Raw genomic sequence first — 21,114 nt, forward strand, 5'->3', positions numbered from 1 at the left:
ATGTCGGTGGAATGTTGATCGAAGCTGAGTTTATTGTCCAGGGTGATTCCAAGGTAGCTCTCCACCATCCAAGCTCTCCACCATCTTGACTGTTTCACTGTCGACGGAGATGGGGGGGGGGGGGGTTGAGGTGTAGGTGGTTATCTGTACACCAGAGTGAAGTGGGAGATGGAGTGTTGATAGGCTGTGACGGAGTTATTGTCCTTAAGAAGTGCAAGTATGGCTGTGCCATCTGAGTATTTGAAGTATTTTGTGATGGGGGAGGGACTGAGACAGTTATTGGTGTAAAGGGTCTACAGAAAGGGGCTCAGAACAGACTTGGGGGCTCCGGTGTTGAGCCCACCCTGACGGTTTGAGATCTGTCACTGAAGAAACTGTGAACCCAGTGGATGAGGAGAGGGGGGACAGAGAGATGGTGACGTTTGTTTATCATCAGATGCTGTTGGATGGTATTAAAGGCAGAGCTGAAGTCCATGAAGAGAAGCAGGGCCAGGAGAGTCCAGGTGCTGTAGGAGGGTGTGGAGGAGACATGACACCTGTATGCAAACTGGTGAGGCTGCAGTTGTGGGCTGACAACAGGGTTCAGTTCAACACCAGTTTTTCAAAACATTTCATATTTATGGAAGTGAGCGCTGCTGGTCTGAAGTGGTTTAGTTCAGAGGGGCGGGGTTTTTGGGGGACCGGTATTATAGTGGAAGTTTTCCAGAGAATGGGTACAGTTGCTGTCTGGAGGGATTCACAGAAGATGCAGTGGAGCACAGGAGACAGTTCCATGGTGCAGGTCTTAAGCAGTCGTCCTGGGATCCCGTCTGGACCCGGTGCCTTGCCCGGCTCGCGCCTCGACAGCTGCCGACGGACATCTTCTGTGAAGGGGGCAGAGTGTTGGCAGGGTCCCAGCAGTCTCCCACACTCATTAGAGCAGTTGTAGGTGTCAAAGCCGGCATAGAAAGTGTTCAGGTCTGTGGTGATGGTGTGTTTGGTTTAGTTTTGTTCCCTGAGAGTGTTCTCACCCTCTGAAAAGCCTGTTTGGTGTTCATACTGCTGACACTAATATCAGTACTGTTATTCCTGTAGTTTGCTTGTAGTTCAATCAATCAATCAATCAATCATCATTTATTTATATAACACATTTCATACACAGAATGCAGCGCAATGTGCTTCACACAATATAAAGAGCAAAACATTGAGTTAAATAAGACCACAGGCATGTGCTCATATTAAAAGCAGGAGAAAATTGCTACAGATTACTACAGAAGATAAAACCAAAACCAACTAACATGGTGGGAAAAAGACATACATAAGTAAAATAAACTAAATAACTAATAATAATAAATAAATAAATAAACCAGGAGAAGGAAAGAAGAGAGATCCTATGTAAAACCAAAGTTAAAAAGATGGGTTTTAAGTTGTCTTTTAAAAGTACCAAGTGTTTCAATAGTGCAAAGATTTTCTGTCCCCATATTTGGATCTGGTTCTGGGGACCATTGACAGGTTGGAGTTACATGACCTGAGAGATCTGCGGGGAACAAATCTAGCAATTATATCTTTAAGATAGTTGGAAGCATTTCCATAAATAGATTTAAAAATCAATAAAGGTGTGATGTGGTCTCTCGTTCTGGTGCGCGTCAGAATTCTGGCAGCAGCATTTTGAACTCGCTGGAGATTAGTTATTGTTTTTGCGGGCAGCCGGACAGAAGTGCGTTACAGTCGTCCAATCTAGTAGAGACAAAGGCTGAACAAGTTTTTCAGTGTCAGCAAAGGAGATAAAGTACACATTTTGTCTGCAGTGTAGAATCTTCTGTTTTTATCTCAGCTTGGGTCAGTAGAGACTTCAGTTGGGATCTAGCAGCACTTGGTGAGCTATTTGTTTGTTACTGTGCTATCTTTCTGTTTTAGTTAAATCTGTGTTTAATTTGAAAATGTTTGGTTTGGTGTTGAGTAGTTTCGCTGAAACTAGTTTAGGTGAAACCAGTTAAATTTCAAAGTGCTTGGCTGGGGAAGGCCAGTTGGTGTTCAAGTAGTTGTTAATTGCTGGGAGTGGCTTGAACTCCTCTGGTGAACCGGTTCTTTTAGGCACCGTCAGCCTCTTGTAGTCAGCCTCTGAGCACAAAGACTAGGGAGTCTATCTGGGTTAGTTTCCTTTAGTTTCCTGTAGTTTCTTGTAGTTTCCTGTAGTTTCCTTGTAGTTTCCTGTAGTTTCCTTTAGTTTCCTTGTAGTTTCCTTGTAGTTTCCTGTAGTTTCCTTGTAGTTTCCTTGTAGTTTCCTTTAGTTTCCCCATAGTTTCCTTGTAATTTCCCATGGCTTGAACTTCTTAAGTCTGTCTCAGACTATCCCCCGCTTCCATCTGACAACCTGAAGGACCACCTCCAGTCTGTTGTAATATGGTCTGTTAGTCTGTTGTCCTTGCCTTGCCTGTTGTCCATCCAACCTGTCTCCAACTCCAACCTGTCTCCATCCAACCTGTCTCCAACTCCAACCTGTCTCCATCCAACCTGTCTCCAACTCCATCTTCAACCTGTCACCATCTCCAACCTGTCTCCATCCAACCTGTCTCCATCCAACCTGTCTCCAACTCCATCTTCAACCTGTCACCATCTCCAACCTGTCTCCATCCAACCTGTCTCCAACTCCAACCTATCTCCATCTCCATCTCAACCTGTCTCCATTTCCAACCTGTCTCCATCCAACCTGTCTCCAACTCCAACCTGTCTCCATCCAACCTGTCACCATCTCCAACCTGTCTCCATCCAACCTGTCTCCAACTCCAACCTATCTCCATCTCCATCTCAACCTGTCTCCATATCCAACCTGTCTCCATCTCCATCTCCAACCTGTCATCATCTCCAACCTGTCTCCAACTCCAACCTATCTCCATCTCCATCTCAACCTGTCTCCATATCCAACCTGTCTCCATCTCCATCTCCAACCTGTCATCATCTCCAACCTGTCTCCAACTCCATCTTCAACCTGTCACCATCTCCAACCTGTCTCCATCTCAACCTGTCTCCATCCAACCTGTCTCCAACTCCAACCTGTCTCCATCCAACCTGTCTCCATCTCAACCTGTCTCCATCCAACCTGTCTCCAACTCCAACCTGTCACCATCTCCAACCTGTCTCCAACTCCAACCTGTCTCCATCCAACCTGTCTCCAACTCCAACCTGTCACCATCCAACCTGTCTCCATCTCAACCTGTCTCCATCCAACCTGTCTCCAACTCCAACCTGTCTCCATCCAACCTGTCTCCAACTCCAACCTGTCTCCATCCAACCTGTCTCCATCTCAACCTGTCTCCATCCAACCTGTCTCCAACTCCAACCTGTCACCATCTCCAACCTGTCTCCAACTCCAACCTGTCTCCATCCAACCTGTCTCCATCTCAACCTGTCTCCATCCAACCTGTCTCCAACTCCAACCTGTCTCCATCCAACCTGTCTCCAACTCCAACCTGTCTCCATCCAACCTGTCTCCATCTCAACCTGTCTCCATCCAACCTGTCTGTAAATATAAATGATCTTTACTCATTCTTTGTCAGTCTTCTCTCCCTTCACTCTCAGTCTGAAACGTTTTTACTTTATATGGGACACTATCAGTTCACTGTAATTAAATGACTGTGACTCAGCATTTGTACTATGGTGTGTGTGTGTGTGTGTGTGTGTGTGTGTGTGTGTGTGTGTGTGTGTGTGTTACACTGATGGACATGTGCACCTTATTATTCTATAGCCTATTTGTATGAATGCTGAGTCATTGCACACACGGCTGATATGTGATGTCATATCCTGTTTGTACTGATGCTTCATGTTACAAAGATAAATATTTTAATTCAGTATTTTTTTTTAGTTTTCAGTAAGTTTATTAAAGTTACAAACATTCTTCAGTTTTAATAACTCACACATCTAAACTTCTGTTTTACTAGAAGGATGAAAACCCAATGTGTGTGTGTGAGTGTGTGTGTGTGAGTGTGTGTGTGTGTGGATCCTTAATTGGAATGAACAGAACATTTGTATTTGCCTACAGACGCTGGCACAAGACTGTCATCAAAATAAAGAATAGTATTTATGATATTATGATGATCATTTCCTTTTACATATTCAATGTCGTCCTCGCTCAGATTATTTGCCACTGAATGAGATTGTTGTACAAATACAATAATATAATAATACTAATGTAATGATTTTAGAAAATCATTGTTTGAACTTGTAATATCTCGTCACAACAGATTTATTTCTTACTCCTTCGCATTTCATAATCAGATTTCTTCTGTCAACATCAACCTCTGACCTTTATTTTGACTTTCTGCTTTGTTTATATGAATCAATATTGAACAGACTGAATCGAAACATTTTCTTATTCCTCTTCTGCAGATTATATACAGTACACTGTATATATAAGATATATATATATGTCAGCAGTATACGTCACTTGTACGTCTGTTTTTATTTATTATCAACAAGAGAAATATAATTTCGGTAAAGCTTTGGGACTTTTATTTTGAAGGTCTGGAATGAAATTCTACCGGAAGTGAGATTCCTTGTTATGAAGTTCACTCCGGCAGCAGCTAGTCAGTCAGTCAGCTGTTAGCTGTTAGCTGCTGGAAGGAACCTGCGGACAAAACTTCATATTTTACGGATTTCGTAAGTTGTTGTGTTGTTTTTCTGAACGTCGCCATGTTGTTTTTGTTTTAAATGACAGGAAACACGCGCCGATAGCTTCTGCTTACTTTCTGCCGGCTAAGCTAGCAGCGGTAGCTGTAAGGCTAACGTTAGGGTTCGTGTGTAAAAGCGAAGCTAGTCTGTCGGCTCTGATGTTGTCACGGTATGACGACATTAAGATGGAGTCACTGCGAGTAACACGCTTCCTAATTTCAGCATGTGCCGTCATTAGAGTTCATTCTAAAAGTCTTTCTGTGCGGCAGTGAAGTCAGAGTCAGGGTTCATGTGTTTTTACCCCCAGCTGATCTGTGTTCTGCTTCCAGAGATAATGTGCAGCCATGTCCATGCAGGCGATGCTGCAGGAGCGTCTGGGCGCCGCTCAGGCGCTGCTGGGGCGGGTGGAGCAGCTGTGCCAGCGGCAGCCGCAGGGCGTGGAGGGCAAGGCCAAGCTGTGCGGCAAGCTGCGCGCTGAGCTCAAGTTCCTGAGGAAGGTGCAGGCGGGCGAGGTGCAGATCAAAGAGTCGCACCTGCACAGCACCAACCTGACGCACCTGACCGCCGTCGTGGAGTCGGCGGAGAGCCTGGAGGCCGTGGTCGCCGTGCTGCGCGTCTTCGCCTACGAGGACGGGGGCGGAGCCAAGCGGTCGCTGGTGGTCGACGTCGTGGCCAACGGGGGTCACACCTGGGTCAAGGCGATCGGCCGGAAGGCGGAGGCGCTGCATAACATCTGGCAGGGTCGTGGACAGTACGGCGACAAGAGCGTCGTCAGCCAGGCGGAGGCCTTCGTCCGGGCGAGCCGCCAGCAGCCCGTCCAGTACAGCGACCCGCACATCATCTTCGCCTTCTACAACGGCGTGTCCAGCCCCATGGCCGACCGCCTCACGCACATGGGCATCTCCGTACGAGGAGACATTGTGGCGGTCAACGCCGTGCTCAGAGAGGAAGACGGCAGCGATGAGGAGGAGCAAGGAGCGGAGAGAGAACCGACAGATGGCGAGGAATCGACAGACGGCGAGGAGCCGAACGACGGCGACGTCGCAGACGAAGATGAAGACGAGTCGGAGCTCAGCCACACCAGAGTGGACCGGGACACGGTGGTGGCGAGCCTGGCCTTCCCCGCCCAGGTGAAGGTGGAGGCGTGTCACCGGGCGAACCTGGACATCACCACGCTCATCACCTACGTGTCGTCGCTGAGCCACGGCCGCTGCCGCTTCACCTTCAGAGAGCAGGTTCTGACGGAGCAGGCGGCGCAGGAGCGGCGGGAGCGTGTGCTGCCGCGGCTCGACGGCTTCATGCAGGGGAAGGAGCTGTTCGCCTGCCGCTCCGCTGTCGCCGACTTCCAGGTGATCCTGGAGACGCTGGGTGGGCCGGGCGAGAAGGCCCGCGCCCGCGAGCTGCTGGCCCGCGTCCGGCTGGTGGACGACCAGCCGTCCGAGCGAACCCGCCGCCTCACCGCCAGCTCCAAGGTCAACCGCCGCTCGCTGATGATATTCGGCACCGGCGACGCCTTGCGGGCCGTTACCATGACGGCCAACAGCGGCTTCGTCAGGGCGGCGGCCAATCAGGGCGTCCGATACAGTGTGTTCATTCACGAGCCAAGAGCACTGACTGAAGGCAAAGAGTGGAGGGCGAGTCCCATCTGACAGTATGAGAGAGAGAGAGAGAGAGAGAGAGAGAGAGAGAGAGAGGGTTGCAGGCTGATGGTTTATTTTGGACTTTAAGACTTGTATCATTTTGCTCCTGAATCTAACCAGCAGTTTATTTGCTGGTTCTAGTTTGGAATATTTTTTGTCTTTTTGTTGATTCCCAGCAGAAATCAATATTGGGATTTATCTGTTAAAGCAGAATATTCTGTATTAAGATTAGATATATTCAATATAAAATAAAGCATTCAAATGATTGTCAGTTGCCAATCTTTATTGAAACAGTTTTGAGTGACATTGTGAGATGAGCTGACTACTGTATAACCAGGAAATACATACGTGTGTATATACACACACACACACAGTATATCAGCTCTGCTTGTAGTGAAGTTTAACTTTGCAGCTGCTGCCACCTGGTGGCTGGGAGGGGAACAACACACAGTCTCATTAAAAATGATCTTTGAAGGATAAACACATTAACTGTATATATATATACTGTATATATATATGTGTGTATGTATGTACAGTTAATGTGTTCATCCTTCAAAGATCATTTTTAATGAGACTGTGTGTTGTTCCCCTCCCGGCCACCAGGTGGCAGCAGCTGCAAAGTTAAACTTCACTACAAGCAGAGCTGAACATGCAGTCAGTTCTATTGGTAAAGAACTTTGTGACAAAAAACCTCACAGAGCCACAGAACCACATACAGTATGTTAACTAACCCTTATTCACATTATTCACATTATTCATGTTATTCACATTATTTACATTATTCACATTATTCACATTCACATTAGAGTTACTCACCCTAGAACTCAGTTTCCCATGATCCTCTGCTCCCACTTCCCCTCACTGCCCAGCTGTGGAGGATCAGGATCAAGACTGATGGCAGAACTGTTGAACTCCCAGCTGACAAATGTATGTGATTATTTAGGCTGAATTGTATTGATTGTTATTGGTAAATTATCTTTGTTTTTTCATGTATATTTAACATCCGTCTGGTTCCAGTTCTGCACTGAACTGGAACCGTTCTGCTGCTCCGGCAGTTAGTTTAGTTTCTATCTCAGTCTAAACTCTTTAGGTAAATGACAGTTTAACTTGAGTCAATATTAATAATCTCTCAGGTACCTGTAGTTATGTTCACTTGAAAATAATTGTGAAAATATTTGTGATAATTGTGAATATTTGAATTGAATATTGAATTTGATTGAGGTAGATTATTGGGTTTATTGATTAGTGTATTCCTTTTTTTGATTTGTATTACAGAACCACACAGACATATGTACAGTATATACAAACAGTATATACAGTATTTATTCAAATAAACTTAGCATGGATCTGGACTGTGGGACGTCGGACCTGCTGCTGGTCTCCTGAACACAGAAGCAGACCCAACACGTCTGCATGTTCAGCTCCGAGCTGCTGAAGGTAAGAAAGAGTCAGGAGACGTTTGTGCTGCAGCGGCTTGCATGTTGCACTTTGTCACTTATGGATAAAATATGGCAAATCAATGAAGTAGAAAAGTCACATTTGTTTTTGTGGTAACACTTTCTATGACGCCCATGTCTATAATGCATTATAAACATACTTATAATGCGTTATAATATGCTTATAGCACTATAATTATAGTTATAAGCACTCATAAATATTCATAATGCTTTATAACAATAATCATAACACATTATAAAGCATTTTATAATGACTTATAAGGTCAAGTGTCATAATACTTCATAATTGCTGGTCACTCACTGACATTTTTTTCGCAAGGATCATAGTGCATTATAAGTGTGTTTATAATGCATTATAGACATGGGCGTCATAGAGATGCACGTCCAGACGAACTGTGAAGCCAGTAGTTCTCCTGAGCTATGATGAGCCCGGAAATCCTTCGAACCGGCCGTTCACTATCCAACACCATGGGATGGTCGTTCAGTTCAGTCTGAACTCAAAACCTGGAGATGACCCTGAAACAGCCTCACACCCCCAGCCTTCAACCTTTTGCTGTAACTGTAAAGTTAGAAAGTACTCTCGAAGGAGAGAGAGAGAGTCTGATGAGTCAGATGAGGACATCTAGACAATTAGAAGGGGGAGGGTGTAGCCCAGGGTGAATTTTAGTTAGTTTATATAAAAAAATAAGTTATATATATAGTTATAAAATAATTCTATGTTGGATTTAAATTAAATTGGTTTTGCATGTGTGTAGTACAGCCTAACTCACTGATTGCCAAACGGGTAGATATTTGATATCCATTGGTGGATAAATTGCTATCTTCCAATCAGAATTTAAGAGAGGCGGGATTTAGGCGCTGACTGTAAAAACTAGGTACAGCGCGGGAGAACATGTGGAAGCATTATTCTATCCAAACTGGTTTAACAATAATATAATTCTAGTAAACCAATTAATTAATGTTAATGGACTGCTATTGAGCTACTCTGAATTCCTTGATACTTTTGGCATTCCTGTTACCCCAGAGGAGTTTGGCTCTACGGATGCTATTCCTTCTGGAATTCTAATCCTCCTAAAAGGGGCAGAAAGACCAGTTTGCTTACCAACACTTGACCCTAAGGTAACTTCAGTGGGTAGTGTCTGCCTGACTACTACTTTAAGAAATAATAATCGTAACATACGTTCATTATTTCATAAAGATATTACTAGTACCCCTTCTGTTGTATCCTATTGGTGTAGATTTGTCGATAACTTGAATTGGAAAAATATCTGGAATCTTCTATACAAATATCTCCTTACCAATAAAGTAAGGGAAGTTTCTTTCAAAATCATACATAGATATTATCCTGCAAGTCATTATCTTCTTAAGTTTAAGAAAGACATTTATGTTAACTGTTCATTGTGTGAAATGTACCCAGAAACAATGCTGCACCTGTTCTGGCAATGTCCCTAACACATGTTGGAAAGAGTATCCCGGTATATTATTGGCAACATTGACTCTGACTTTTCTCTTTACTGGGAAAATGTACTGTTTGGTATCTACAATCACAATAGTAATAAACTTAAGAATTATATATAATCAATTTGATGTTCTTGCATAGATTTAATGATATTTTTTTCACTTTACTTAAAGCAAACAATGACCACTTATAGTGACTTATAACCAGCTTGTAATGTATTATATCTGCCTATACCTCAGGAATGTCATTACTTTACTTAAAGGTTAACTTCGGTATTTTTCAACCAACTTTTTGTGTGTAAGTGACTAAAGGGGACAACAATTTTTGAAATTGGTCCAGTATTGAGCGAGATTGCTTCAGCCGGCAGCCGTGAAACGAGCTGCGATGTAATCCGACGGGACAAATCACACCGTAACGTACGTCCACTAAAAGTTCTTGTTTTACTGACAGGCTCAGATTGTTATTATAAGTGTCTGACAACATTATGGAAAGGACCCTACAGAGAAATGAAACGTTTTTCTTTACCTTTCACTTGATCCGGTCTGTGTGTAACTTCCTGGAACAACTCAACTCTCGCGAGACTTGAGCGAGAGTTGGTTACACACAGACCAGATCAAGCGAAAGGTAAAGAAAAACGTTTCATTTCTCTGTCGATGTCAACTGTAATACTGAATGAAAAACAGAATTGTGTTTTTTTGTAACCTTAACTCAGTAGAGTCTGAGTAGAAAGGAGGAGTATCTGAGCGCTGCAGCGGCACAAAACTTTTAGTTAAAACCTCCTCCTTTTCCAGGTGTAGCTGACTGAGTTTTGCTGTGAACCAGGGCTTGTTGTTGTTGTTGTATCTCACCCTGCTGCGAGTTGGGATACAGCTGTCCTCACAGAAGCTGATATATGATGTCACAGCATCTGTATATTCATCCAGACTGTTGGTGGCAGTCCTGAAAGGTTCCCAGTCTGTGCAGTCCAGGCACTCACGCAGCTTCTCCACCGCTTCACTGCTCCACCTCTTGGATCTCTGCACAACAGGTTTAGAAAGTTTTAGTTTCTGCCTGTATGCAGGAATCAGGTGAATTAGAGACTGGTCAGATTCTCCAGGGGTGATAAGCACTGTTGATGGTAGTGTAACAGTGATCCAGTGTGTTCTCCTCCCTGGTCGGGCATTTGATGAATTGTTTGTATTTTGTGAGTTTGTGTTTTAAATTCCCTTTGTTAAAATAATAATAACCAGGGAGTCCGGGTTCTCTCTCTCCACTCCTAATGTCTGATCAGCCAGTCGGGTGAGCCAGCCAGTCGCGCACGCCGAGGAGGAACGGAAACACCGACCAGCATGAATGAAGTGAATTCACGGGGAGAGTCAAACGATTTGCAGTTGATAAAAAAATGAGTCCGGGTCGAGAGAACAGGTGTGCAGGGTCACCGTCACATCAGAGATATAGAAACAGATCAGTAGTTCAGCAGTAGAGCGCACACCCAGAAAAAGGTGCAAACCAACGGTCCAAAGTCAGAATAAGTAATTATGAAGGTTGCACACTTCTCTCCATATTAAAATATTTATTTTACATCACCACCATAGAAACAGATCCCTCCACCTCGGGTCTTGTGCCAGACTGTAGAGTGGCGATAATGTCAGCTGTGCATTAGTAGAGTGACACTGATAAATGTTTTTATTTATGTACTTTTGCACTGATGAAGGACTACTTTCCTGTGGAGCGCTACACCCAACAGTTAGGTGTCATTGGTCCCCTGTTTGTATTTATACACCAGCCGGCTTCTGCCTGACCCATCAGTAACCTGTAACCTTTAACCCATCAGTAACCTGTAACCTTTAACCCATCAGTAACCTTTAACCTTTAACCCATCAGTAACCTTTAACCCATCAGTAACCTTTAACCCATCAGCAACCTGTAACCTTTAACCCATCAGTAACCTTTAACCCATCAGTAACCTTTAACCTTTAACCCATCAGTAACCTTTAACCTTTAACCCATCAGTAACCTGTAACCTTTAACCCATCAGTAACCTTTAACCTTTAACCCATCAGTAACCTGTAACCTTTAACCCATCAGTAACCTGTAACCTTTAACCCATCAGTAACCTTTAACCCATCAGTAACCTGTAACCTTTAACCCATCAGTAACCTGTAACCTTTAACCCATCAGTAACCTTTAACCCATCAGTAACCTGTAACCTTTAACCCATCAGTAACCTTTAACCCATCAGTAACCTGTAACCTTTAACCCATGAGTAACCTTTAACCCATCAGTAACCTGTAACCTTTAACCCATCAGTAACCTTTAACCCATCAGTAACCTGTAACCTTTAACCCATCAGTAACCTTTAACCCATCAGTAACCTGTAACCTTTAACCCATCAGTAACCTTTAACCTTTAACCCATCAGTAACCTTTAACCCATCAGTAACCTGTAACCTTTAACCCATCAGTAACCTTTAACCTTTAACCCATCAGTAACCTGTAACCTTTAACCCATCAGTAACCTTTAACCCATCAGTAACCTTTAACCTTTAACCCATCAGTAACCTGTAACCTTTAACCCATCAGTAACCTTTAACCCATCAGTAACCTTTAACCTATCAGTAACCTGTAACCTTTAACCCATCAGTAACCTGTAACCTTTAACCCATCAGTAACCTGTAACCTTTAACCCATCAGTAACCTTTAACCCATCAGTAGCCTGTAACCTTTAACCCATCAGTAGCCTGTAACCTTTAACCCATCAGTAACCTTTAACCCATCAGTAGCCTGTAACCTTTAACCCATCAGTAACCTTTAACCTTTAACCCATCAGTAACCTGTAACCCATCAGTAACCTTTAACCTTTAACCCATCAGTAACCTTTAACCTTTAACCCATCAGTAACCTGTAACCTTTAACCCATCAGTAACCTTTAACCCATCAGTAACCTTTAACCTATCAGTAACCTGTAACCTTTAACCCATCAGTAACCTTTAACCCATCAGTAACCTTTAACCCTTAACCTATCAGTAACCTGTAACCTTTAACCCATCAGTAACCTTTAACCTATCAGTAACCTGTAACCTTTAACCCATCAGTAACCTTTAACCTTTAACCCATCAGTAACCTGTAACCTTTAACCCATCAGTAACCTTTAACCCATCAGTAACCTTTAACCTATCAGTAACCTGTAACCTTTAACCCATCAGTAACCTTTAACCCATCAGTAACCTTTAACCTATCAGTAACCTGTAACCTTTAACCCATCAGTAACCTTTAACCCATCAGTAACCTTTAACCCTTAACCTATCAGTAACCTGTAACCTTTAACCCATCAGTAACCTTTAACCCATCAGTAACCTTTAACCCATCAGTAACCTTTAACCCATCAGTAACCTTTAACCTATCAGTAACCTGTAACCTTTAACCCATCAGTAACCTTTAACCCATCAGTAACCTTTAACCCTTAACCTATCAGTAACCTGTAACCTTTAACCCATCAGTAACCTTTAACCTATCAGTAACCTTTAACCCATCAGTAACCTTTAACCCATCAGTAACCTTTAACCTATCAGTAACCTGTAACCCATCGGTAACCTGTAACCTATCGGTAACCTTTAACCCATCAGTAACCTTTAACCCATCAGTAACCTGTAACCCATCAGTAACCTGTAACCCATCGGTAACCTTTAACCCATCAGTAACCTGTAACCCATCGGTAACCTTTAACCTGTAACCCATCAGTAACCTGTAACCTTTAACCCATGAGTAACCTTTAACCCATGAGTAACCTTTAACCCATCAGTAACCTGTAACCTTTAACCTATCAGTAACCTTTAACCCATCAGTAACCTTTAACCTATCAGTAACCTGTAACCTTTAACCCATCAGTAACCTTTAACCCATCAGTAACCTGTAACCTTTAACCCATCAGTAACCTGTAACCTTTAACCCATCAGTAACCTTTAACCTATCAGTAACCTTTAACCCATCAGTAACCTTTAACCTATCAGTAACCTTTAACCTATCAGTAACCTGTAACCTTTAACCCATCAGTAACCTTTAACCCATCAGTAACCTGTAACCTTTAACCCATCAGTAACCTTTAACCCATCAGTAACCTGTAACCTTTAACCCATCAGTAACCTTTAACCCATCAGTAACCTGTAACCTTTAACCTATCAGTAACCTTTAACCTATCAGTAACCTGTAACCTTTAACCCATCAGTAACCTTTAACCCATCAGTAACCTGTAACCTTTAACCCATCAGTAACCTTTAACCCATCAGTAACCTGTAACCCATCAGTAACCTGTAACCTTTAACCTATCAGTAACCTTTAACCCATCAGTAACCTTTAACCTATCAGTAACCTGTAACCTTTAACCCATCAGTAACCTTTAACCCATCAGTAACCTGTAACCCATCAGTAACCTGTAACCTTTAACCCATGAGTAACCTTTAACCCATCAGTAACCTGTAACCTTTAACCTATCAGTAACTTTTAACCTATCAGTAACCTTTAACCTTTAACCCATCAGTAACCTTTAACCCATCAGTAACCTTTAACCTATCAGTAACCTGTAACCTTTAACCCATCAGTAACCTTTAACCCATCAGTAACCTGTAACCCATCAGTAACCTGTAACCTTTAACCCATGAGTAACCTTTAACCCATCAGTAACCTGTAACCTTTAACCTATCAGTAACTTTTAACCTATCAGTAACCTTTAACCTTTAACCCATCAGTAACCTTTAACCTGTAACCCATCAGTAACCTTTAACCCTTATACAACTAGAAGTTTTTTTTCTAAAGAAATATATTACAATAAACTGCCAGATGAATCATCACAACAACTCATCAGTCTGTTGGCAGACATCTGACCCAACATGTTAATGTCATGTAAAAGCCATGATGTTGAACACATGAAAATATGAGAGAAATCACAACATGGATGCCAGTTAAAACAAAGACTTAGAAATTTTAATTTCCAAAAATAAAAATCCTCTTTTCTGTGCTGATGTGAAAACAGAGGTGAGTTTGACAAAACAAAACTTTTCCTTTGCAGAGTAATCGAGTGTGAAATCTTTCTGACTGGCTGCTAAAAGACATTAAGAACCTCTGTATTAAAAACAAGTACAAGAGATGGGATCCATGTTACAAAACATGTCAGAAGACTTCTAAAAATTTACACATAATTTGTGTATTTTAACTGAATTACTATGTACAGATACATAACTACCAAAATAAAATTCACTGACATCTTGTAGTCAAGGATTTTCCCTGGGATTTTTATGGAATATTCCATCTGTCCTGACAAGAATAAAAAACTTTAAATTCATTGAGTTCCTGTCGATCAGGATCCTGCTGGTGAATCTTCCCACAACAACAACAATAAAAACTAAACTGTCCTCAGAAGTGTCTGTGCTTCCCGGCGGACTCCGCGGCGGGCTGCAGGCCGGCCCACGGGTCCTGCAGCATGGCCGGGCTGAAATACTTCTCCACGGTGTCGCCTCGGTCCGAGCTGTGCGCTGCAGCCTGGAGGAACATCAGTCAGTCAGTCAGTTATCCCGCTGAATATGAACCTTACTATCCACAAAAGTACAAACCTTACTTCTGAATCGTTACGAGCCACTCTTCAATTCGGCATCTATCCAGTTCACCAAGCAGCAACTTTTAGAAATGGTTCGCTTGGTTTTAGAAACAAGAGAACCAGCTATAAAAGTTAAAATTGTACAGATATAATAACTATTTGGTTTATTGGATCTACGCCGAATTGAAGCATCGATCCTACATATTGGTATAATGTCTTAGGTCATGTGTTACGAGCTGTGTCTGTCTGCCGATAAACAAGGCAGCATTAAATTACCAGATTTTTGAATGGAGTTTGGTGACAAATCTACCACATACGAGAGAACGCATGGAGGCTAGAATAAGCCACCAGCCACTCTACAGCATGACGACCAAAACACAGAAAACCTCCAAACATCATGTTTTACCTGGAAGCCATGCGGTGGCGCCGGGCCGTGGGACCGCCTGAAGCCGTCCGGTCTGCGCCGCATCTTCCCCCCAGACCCTCCGTAACCTCTGCTGCCGCCACCGAAACCCCCCGGAGCGTCTCCGTAACCTCGGTTACCGGCACCGAAACCCCCCGGAGAGTCTGCGTAACCTCGGATACCGGCACCGAAACCCCCCGGAGAGTCTGCGTAACCTCGGTTACCGGCACCGAAACCCCCCGGAGAGTCTCCGTAAACTCTGTTACCGAAACCTCTTGGAGAACCAGGAGAATAGCCAGGAGAACACCCTGGAGAACCTCTGGGAGAACCCCCATAGCCTCCATATCTTGGCCCGACAGAAGGCGACCGAGCTCCAGGAAAAGCCCAGGCGGGAGAAGGAAACCTCCCGGCCGGCCGCGGGCCTCCGGGACTCGGCTGTCTGACCGGAGCTCGGTACATTTTTACAACTAAAACTAATTGAAGCGGAGCGGAACCTTCCTGCTGGGAACTGAAAACAACAAACACTAAATACCTTCACCCCGGAACCGGAAACACATGGCTCTATTCTTCTTCTGCTATTCTTCTTCTTCTTCCTTTCATTTTCACGGCGGTTGTCAAACAGCAGTACCGCCGCCTAGTGGACAGGGAGAGTCGGGAAATTACTTTAACCACCAGTTTCTTTTTGTTTTTGTTTTTTTTATTTGAGTATAAATTGTACAACAATATATGGCAAATAATTCATCCTCAGTAGTAGGCTCTTTAGAAAACGATGTAAACAGAATTATAACATAAATAGAAAAAAATATATAATAATTTGAATAAAGTAGCTAAGGGTTAGGGTTAGGGTTAGGTTAGAGGGTTAGGGTTAGGGTTTCTAACCCTTCTAATAATTTTAAGGCATCAATAATGTTCAGTAGATTTTTTTTCTTTTTTCTTTTCCATATACTTCAGTGATTTGCAGTATAGTGATAGTTCTCATAAAAACCACCAATAAGGGTGGTGTCTTAATACATTTGCATTCATGGATATAAAATTTACCTCAAATAAATAAAGTATTCAACAGAAATTCCGTTTTTTTATCCTCCATTATGATTCCAAATGTAATATCATTTCTGGTAAAATGGGAGAGAGAAAATATTTTTGATTCTAGCCAATCATACATATCACACCAGAAAGCATTGCTATGAAGACAGAAGAAAAATAAGTGATCCGTAGTCTCTACTTCTTCATCACAGAATATACAGCTATTGTGATCAAAGTTGAACCTTTGTCTAAGGAGTTCTCCTGAAGGATATATATCGTTAAATACTTTGAAGTGAAGTTCTTTTGCTTTTGGAGGTAAAGGTAAGTTTAAGAAGTTAATATGTAATTTCTTTAAGGTAGGCTGACAGAAGGTATGAGAAGCTGAGTTCCAGCTGAATTGCAAAGGATATAAAACATTTGTAAAGAGACCACGGATCACTCTGTTTGGCAAAATCTTACTTGAGAAATCATGTCCATCAATCATCAGTGAAGGGGGATGAGGGGGGGCAACCATATGAGGTAGTGCGATTTTAGCCATCAAAATAAAAGAAGTTGGTATGCTTTTAATAAGCTTATCATATTGTTTACGGTTGCACTGGAAATTAAATTTCATACAGAATTCCTCAAAAGGTAAGATGTTGCCAGATTCATCTAATAAATGAGTGACAGACCAAATATTTTTCTCCATCCAGTCACTGAAAAATAAAGACCTATTTCTAAAAAGAATGAATCTGCAATTCCAGACGGGAACGTTGTGTGGTGTGAAATTGTGTTTGTACAATAGTTTCCAGTATAACAATACTTGTGAATGAAATGAGGATAATTTTACAGGTAATTTTTGAACAAAAAAGTCACAACGTAAAAGAAAATCAATACCACCAATCTTTTTAAAAAATTTCCCTGGGAACACAATACCAAAAGCTGTTGTTATTTACTAGAAAGGATCTTAACCATTTGATCTTTAAGGTTCCATTTATACAGTCAAAGTCAATAGCCTGTAGACCACCATCTTCATAATCTTTTACCATGGTTGCTTTCTTTAAATAATGAGGTTTTCTTTTCCAAATATAGTCAAAGTTTAACTTATTGAAGGTCTTTACCACTTTGTTAGATATGGAAAGAGAATAAGCTGGATAAATGCACCTTGAAAGACTTTCCATCTTTGTTATATAAATGTGACCAAAAAGAGAAAGATCTCTATTTAACCATCTGTCTAACCTTGATTTGCATTCATCCATTTTGTTCCATATATTCAAAGTTTCACTTAATTTAATATCCTTTGTAATATGTACACCTAAGTAGTTGACCGTAGTTTTAATGGGGATATCATATGCTGCCACAAGATGGCAGTCATGTATAGCTAATAATTCACACTTTTTCAAGTTCAGTTGTAAACCAGATGCTTTGGAAAATAAATCTATAATCTGAATAGCCTTTGGAACCTGCTCAACATTTTTCAAAAACAAAGTTGTGTCGTCTGCCAGCTGACTTATGACTATTTGGTTTTCAAACACACTCAATTGCTCATTATCTGAATTTTTGATAAGAATTGAGAGCATTTCCGCTGCAACTAAGAAGAGTGATGGTGAAATTGGGCAGCCTTGTTTTAGATATTGAGCTATTAGTGTCATGATAAAAGCATTTGATTACATTCCTGAAATTCTTTCCAAAACCACAAAGTTCCAATGCCTTGAAAATAAAAGGATGTTCTACCATGTCGAAAGCTTTATAAAAGTCAAGAAAAAGAATAAAGCCATCATCATTTATATAGTCACTGTATTCAAGCAAGTCTAGGACTAGGCGCACATTGTTATGTATGGATCTACCTCTCATAAATCCTGACTGGGTGTCACTTATTATTTGAGAAAGCCCTTCTTTAAGACGATTTGAAAATATGTGTTAGCAGTTTGTAATCATTGTTGAGGAGCGTTATTGGTCGCCAATTATCCAATATTTTGGGATCTTTACCTGTTTTGGGAATAATAACTATTATACCTTGCCTCATAGTCTGTGGAAGTGATACATTTTCTATAGTTTCTTTTAGTGTTTCAAATAAAAGTAATTTGATATGTTCCCAAAAATATTTATAAAAATTAGCTGTAAGGCCATCTGGGCCGGGAGAGTGATCAGGAGTCAAGCACTGCACCGCTTTCTCTAGATCCTCATATGAGATATCTGCCTCACAGTCATTCCTGAAATCTTAATTTATTTGAGGAATAAAGTCTTTGATTTTGTCAAAGAAGATTTCTTATCACCCCATTGGTTGGTCCAGAACTTTTCATCAGATTCATTAGAATGAGTCTCTTGTTGCAAAACACAGTGCGGTTTCCTGCCTTTGCAGAAAAGAAAAATTACCTTTCGTTTAATACTGTCTCTAAGGCCCCTTGCATTAAGTGAAATGAAACAAAAATCTGATTTAACAGAGAACATTAAAGAACAACTTAAAAATAATAACTCGAGGTTTGTTTGCAGGAAAAAGGTTGCTTTAGAATATGAACATAAGGCAATGTCCCTTTGTAGGCAATCAACTGAAATGTCCTTAGAAATGAAAAAAAAGTTTCAAGTGTTTGGTCAATAAAGTGACTTGAGTTATAAACCTAGCTGAATAGGTAATTAGGGGACCATAATTCTTTTTCCATTTATGTAGCCAGCCGGCCCTCTGAAATGCTTGATCTGTGGCCATACTGCTGCTCTCGCCTCCCTGTCAGCCGGTAGGATGTGCTCTGCAAAGCTAACATTCGGCTCCTTGCACACTGCAGAGCCCTTGGTCAGACGCCAGAGCTCATCTCTGAAGTGCCTCATGGTGAACTGCATGACGACATGGCGATGCCTGCCTTCCTCCTTTTTGCCCGGCCGGTGTACCGAATCAACGATGCCGTCGATCTTGTCAGTCCATTGTGGAGCGATCTTGACCAGAATCTGTGACACCTTCTCTCTCGTGTTTTCATTTTCTTGCTCCTTGAGCCCGCACAGTTTCAAATTCCAGCTGCGTTTATAATGCTCAAGCTCCAGGACCCTCTCTCTCAGATTGGCATTCTCTGTCCCAATTTTTGTAACCTCTTTTTCCAAAGTAAGAGTTTTGGATTTACAGTCTTTTATTTCTTTGGCGTTGAACTCACCACTCACCACAACTCGCCACTTCTGCAATCATGACAGAGTTGTTCTTCATTTGCACATTAAGCTCTTGTAGCATAGCAGAGAGGTTGTTCACAGCGGCAAGTATGGTGGCATTAGATACCTCCGCTTCATCTTTTGATTTCTTGAGTGGGACCGGAATTTCGGTGGGGGTTTCGGGTAGGGGACGCTGTGCCTTCAAGGATGAGGTTTCCATTTTGTCGTCGCTAGCATTACCACAGTAATTGTGCGAGGATAGTGCTGTGGCAGCAGTAACGTTATCCTTCGTCTGGTTAGGTTTCGGCATTACAAACAGTGGCGAGAATAACGTTAAATAAAAAATCGGAATTCAATCTTTGGACAGCAATATCTATAAAACAAGTCTTGCGTTAAAAAGAAGGACTAGTTTCTAAACTTTGGGGGACAAACAAACGGAGCTTTCAAAATAACGTGCGCTCAGTTCGCCATTTTGCCAGAAGTCCCACTTTAACCACCAGTTATGAATATATACTGTGGAAACATGAAATAAATGAATACAGATTAAATAAAGACTAGCTCAAATTGTTTTTCTAACCCTGTAGAGTTTAAGCATCTGAACACACATCTAATGACGTCTTTTATTATCTATTCATGTTTCTTCCTTGTATTATTGTACAGATTCTTCTGCCAATGAACAGTTTCCATTATGATGTTTGATGACAATAAACAATCTATTATTTAATCTTGTTTGTCAGTAAAGCTTCTTGTTTTAAATTCGTTATAAATGTTGATCTTTTTTCTTCAACTTCACAATGTTTTTATTTGAAATAAAGACTGCAGTATTTTAAATCATATCTTTTCTACTTGAGTAAAAAGAATACTGCATGAGTGCATGTGTTTATATGAGTACTACATGTGTTTATATGAGTACTACATGTGTTTTCATCAGTACTACATGTGTTTATATCAGTACTACATGTGTTTTCATCATTACATTACATTACATTACGTCATTTAGCGGACGCTTTTGTCCAAAGCGACTTTCAATAAGTGCATTTTGTCAACAGTAGTGAGACCAACTGTGCATCACAGTTTTAATCAGCTAAGCCTTTTAATAGGAATAAGTAGAATTCATAGAATTTTTTTTTCTTTTTTTTAATAAAGAAGGGTAAGAAGATAGGTTAGTTGAAGAGGGGTCCAGGTGTAACCTGAAGAGATGTGTCTTTAGTCTCTGCCGAAAGATGGGCAGTGATTCAGCTGTTCTGACAGAAGGGGTAGTAGTGGAGGAGAGAGAGGAGAGAGAGTAGAGGAGGAGAGAGAGTAGTGGAGGAGGAGAGAGAGTAGAGGAGGAGAGAGAGTAGTGGAGGAGAGAGAGTAGAGGAGGAGAGAGTAGAGGAGGAGAGAGAGGAGGAGAGAGAGTAGAGGAGGAGCGAGAGTAGAGGAGGAGAGAGAGGAGAGAGAGTAGAGGAGGAGAGTAGAGGAGGAGAGAGAGGAGAGAGAGTAGTGGAGGAGAGAAGAGTAGAGGAGGAGAGAGAGGAGCGAGATTAGAGGAGGAGAGAGAGGAGAGAGTAGAGGAGGAGAGAGAGTAGAGAGAGTAGTGGAGGAGAGAGAGGAGAGAGTAGTGGAGGAGAGAGAGTAGAGGAGGAGAGAGAGGAGCGAGATTAGAGGAGGAGAGAGAGTAGAGGAGGAGAGAGAGGAGAGAGAGTAGTGGAGGAGAGAGAGGAGAGAGAGTAGTGGAGGAGAGAGAGGAGAGAGAGTAGAGGAGGAGAGAGAGGAGAGAGTAGTGGAGGAGAGAGAAGAGAGAGAGGAGAGAGTAGAGGAGAG

General features: G+C 42.0%; 2 protein-coding genes across 2 annotated transcripts; one reads left to right on the forward strand and one right to left on the reverse strand.

Annotated features, from left to right (window-relative positions):
- The first annotated feature begins 4,527 nt into the window (after nucleotides 1-4,527).
- On the forward strand, nucleotides 4,528-6,544 carry c13h7orf25 (chromosome 13 C7orf25 homolog). The gene is made up of 2 exons (XM_071901240.2): nucleotides 4,528-4,635; nucleotides 4,977-6,544. Exon 2 carries the CDS (start codon nucleotides 4,992-4,994, stop codon nucleotides 6,294-6,296), a length of 1,305 nt encoding a protein of 434 aa, XP_071757341.1. The 5' UTR covers nucleotides 4,528-4,635; nucleotides 4,977-4,991; the 3' UTR covers nucleotides 6,297-6,544.
- Nucleotides 6,545-14,139: 7,595 nt separating this feature from the next.
- mplkip (M-phase specific PLK1 interacting protein) lies at nucleotides 14,140-15,703 on the reverse strand. The gene is made up of 2 exons (XM_071901241.2): nucleotides 15,178-15,703; nucleotides 14,140-14,716 (listed from the first exon to the last, which is right to left on the reverse strand). The coding sequence occupies exons 1-2, from the start codon at nucleotides 15,631-15,633 to the stop codon at nucleotides 14,591-14,593; spliced, it is 582 nt and encodes a 193-aa protein (XP_071757342.2). The 5' UTR covers nucleotides 15,634-15,703; the 3' UTR covers nucleotides 14,140-14,590.
- Nucleotides 15,704-21,114: the final 5,411 nt, after the last annotated feature.

The sequence above is a fragment of the Centroberyx gerrardi genome, chromosome 13 (genome assembly GCF_048128805.1).
Source record: "Centroberyx gerrardi isolate f3 chromosome 13, fCenGer3.hap1.cur.20231027, whole genome shotgun sequence".
Classification (NCBI taxonomy): Eukaryota; Metazoa; Chordata; class Actinopteri; order Beryciformes; family Berycidae; genus Centroberyx; species Centroberyx gerrardi.

Bases quoted from the DNA above. Each gene is read 5' to 3' on its own strand.
- c13h7orf25 (XM_071901240.2), top strand. From the start codon at position 4,992: ATGTCCATGCAGGCGATGCTGCAGGAGCGTCTGGGCGCCGCTCAGGCG.
- mplkip (XM_071901241.2), bottom strand. From the start codon at position 15,633: ATGTACCGAGCTCCGGTCAGACAGCCGAGTCCCGGAGGCCCGCGGCCG. The intron at 14,717-15,177 runs GTAAAACATGAT...ATGTTCCTCCAG, and splicing joins CGCCACCGCATGGCTTCCAG to GCTGCAGCGCACAGCTCGGA.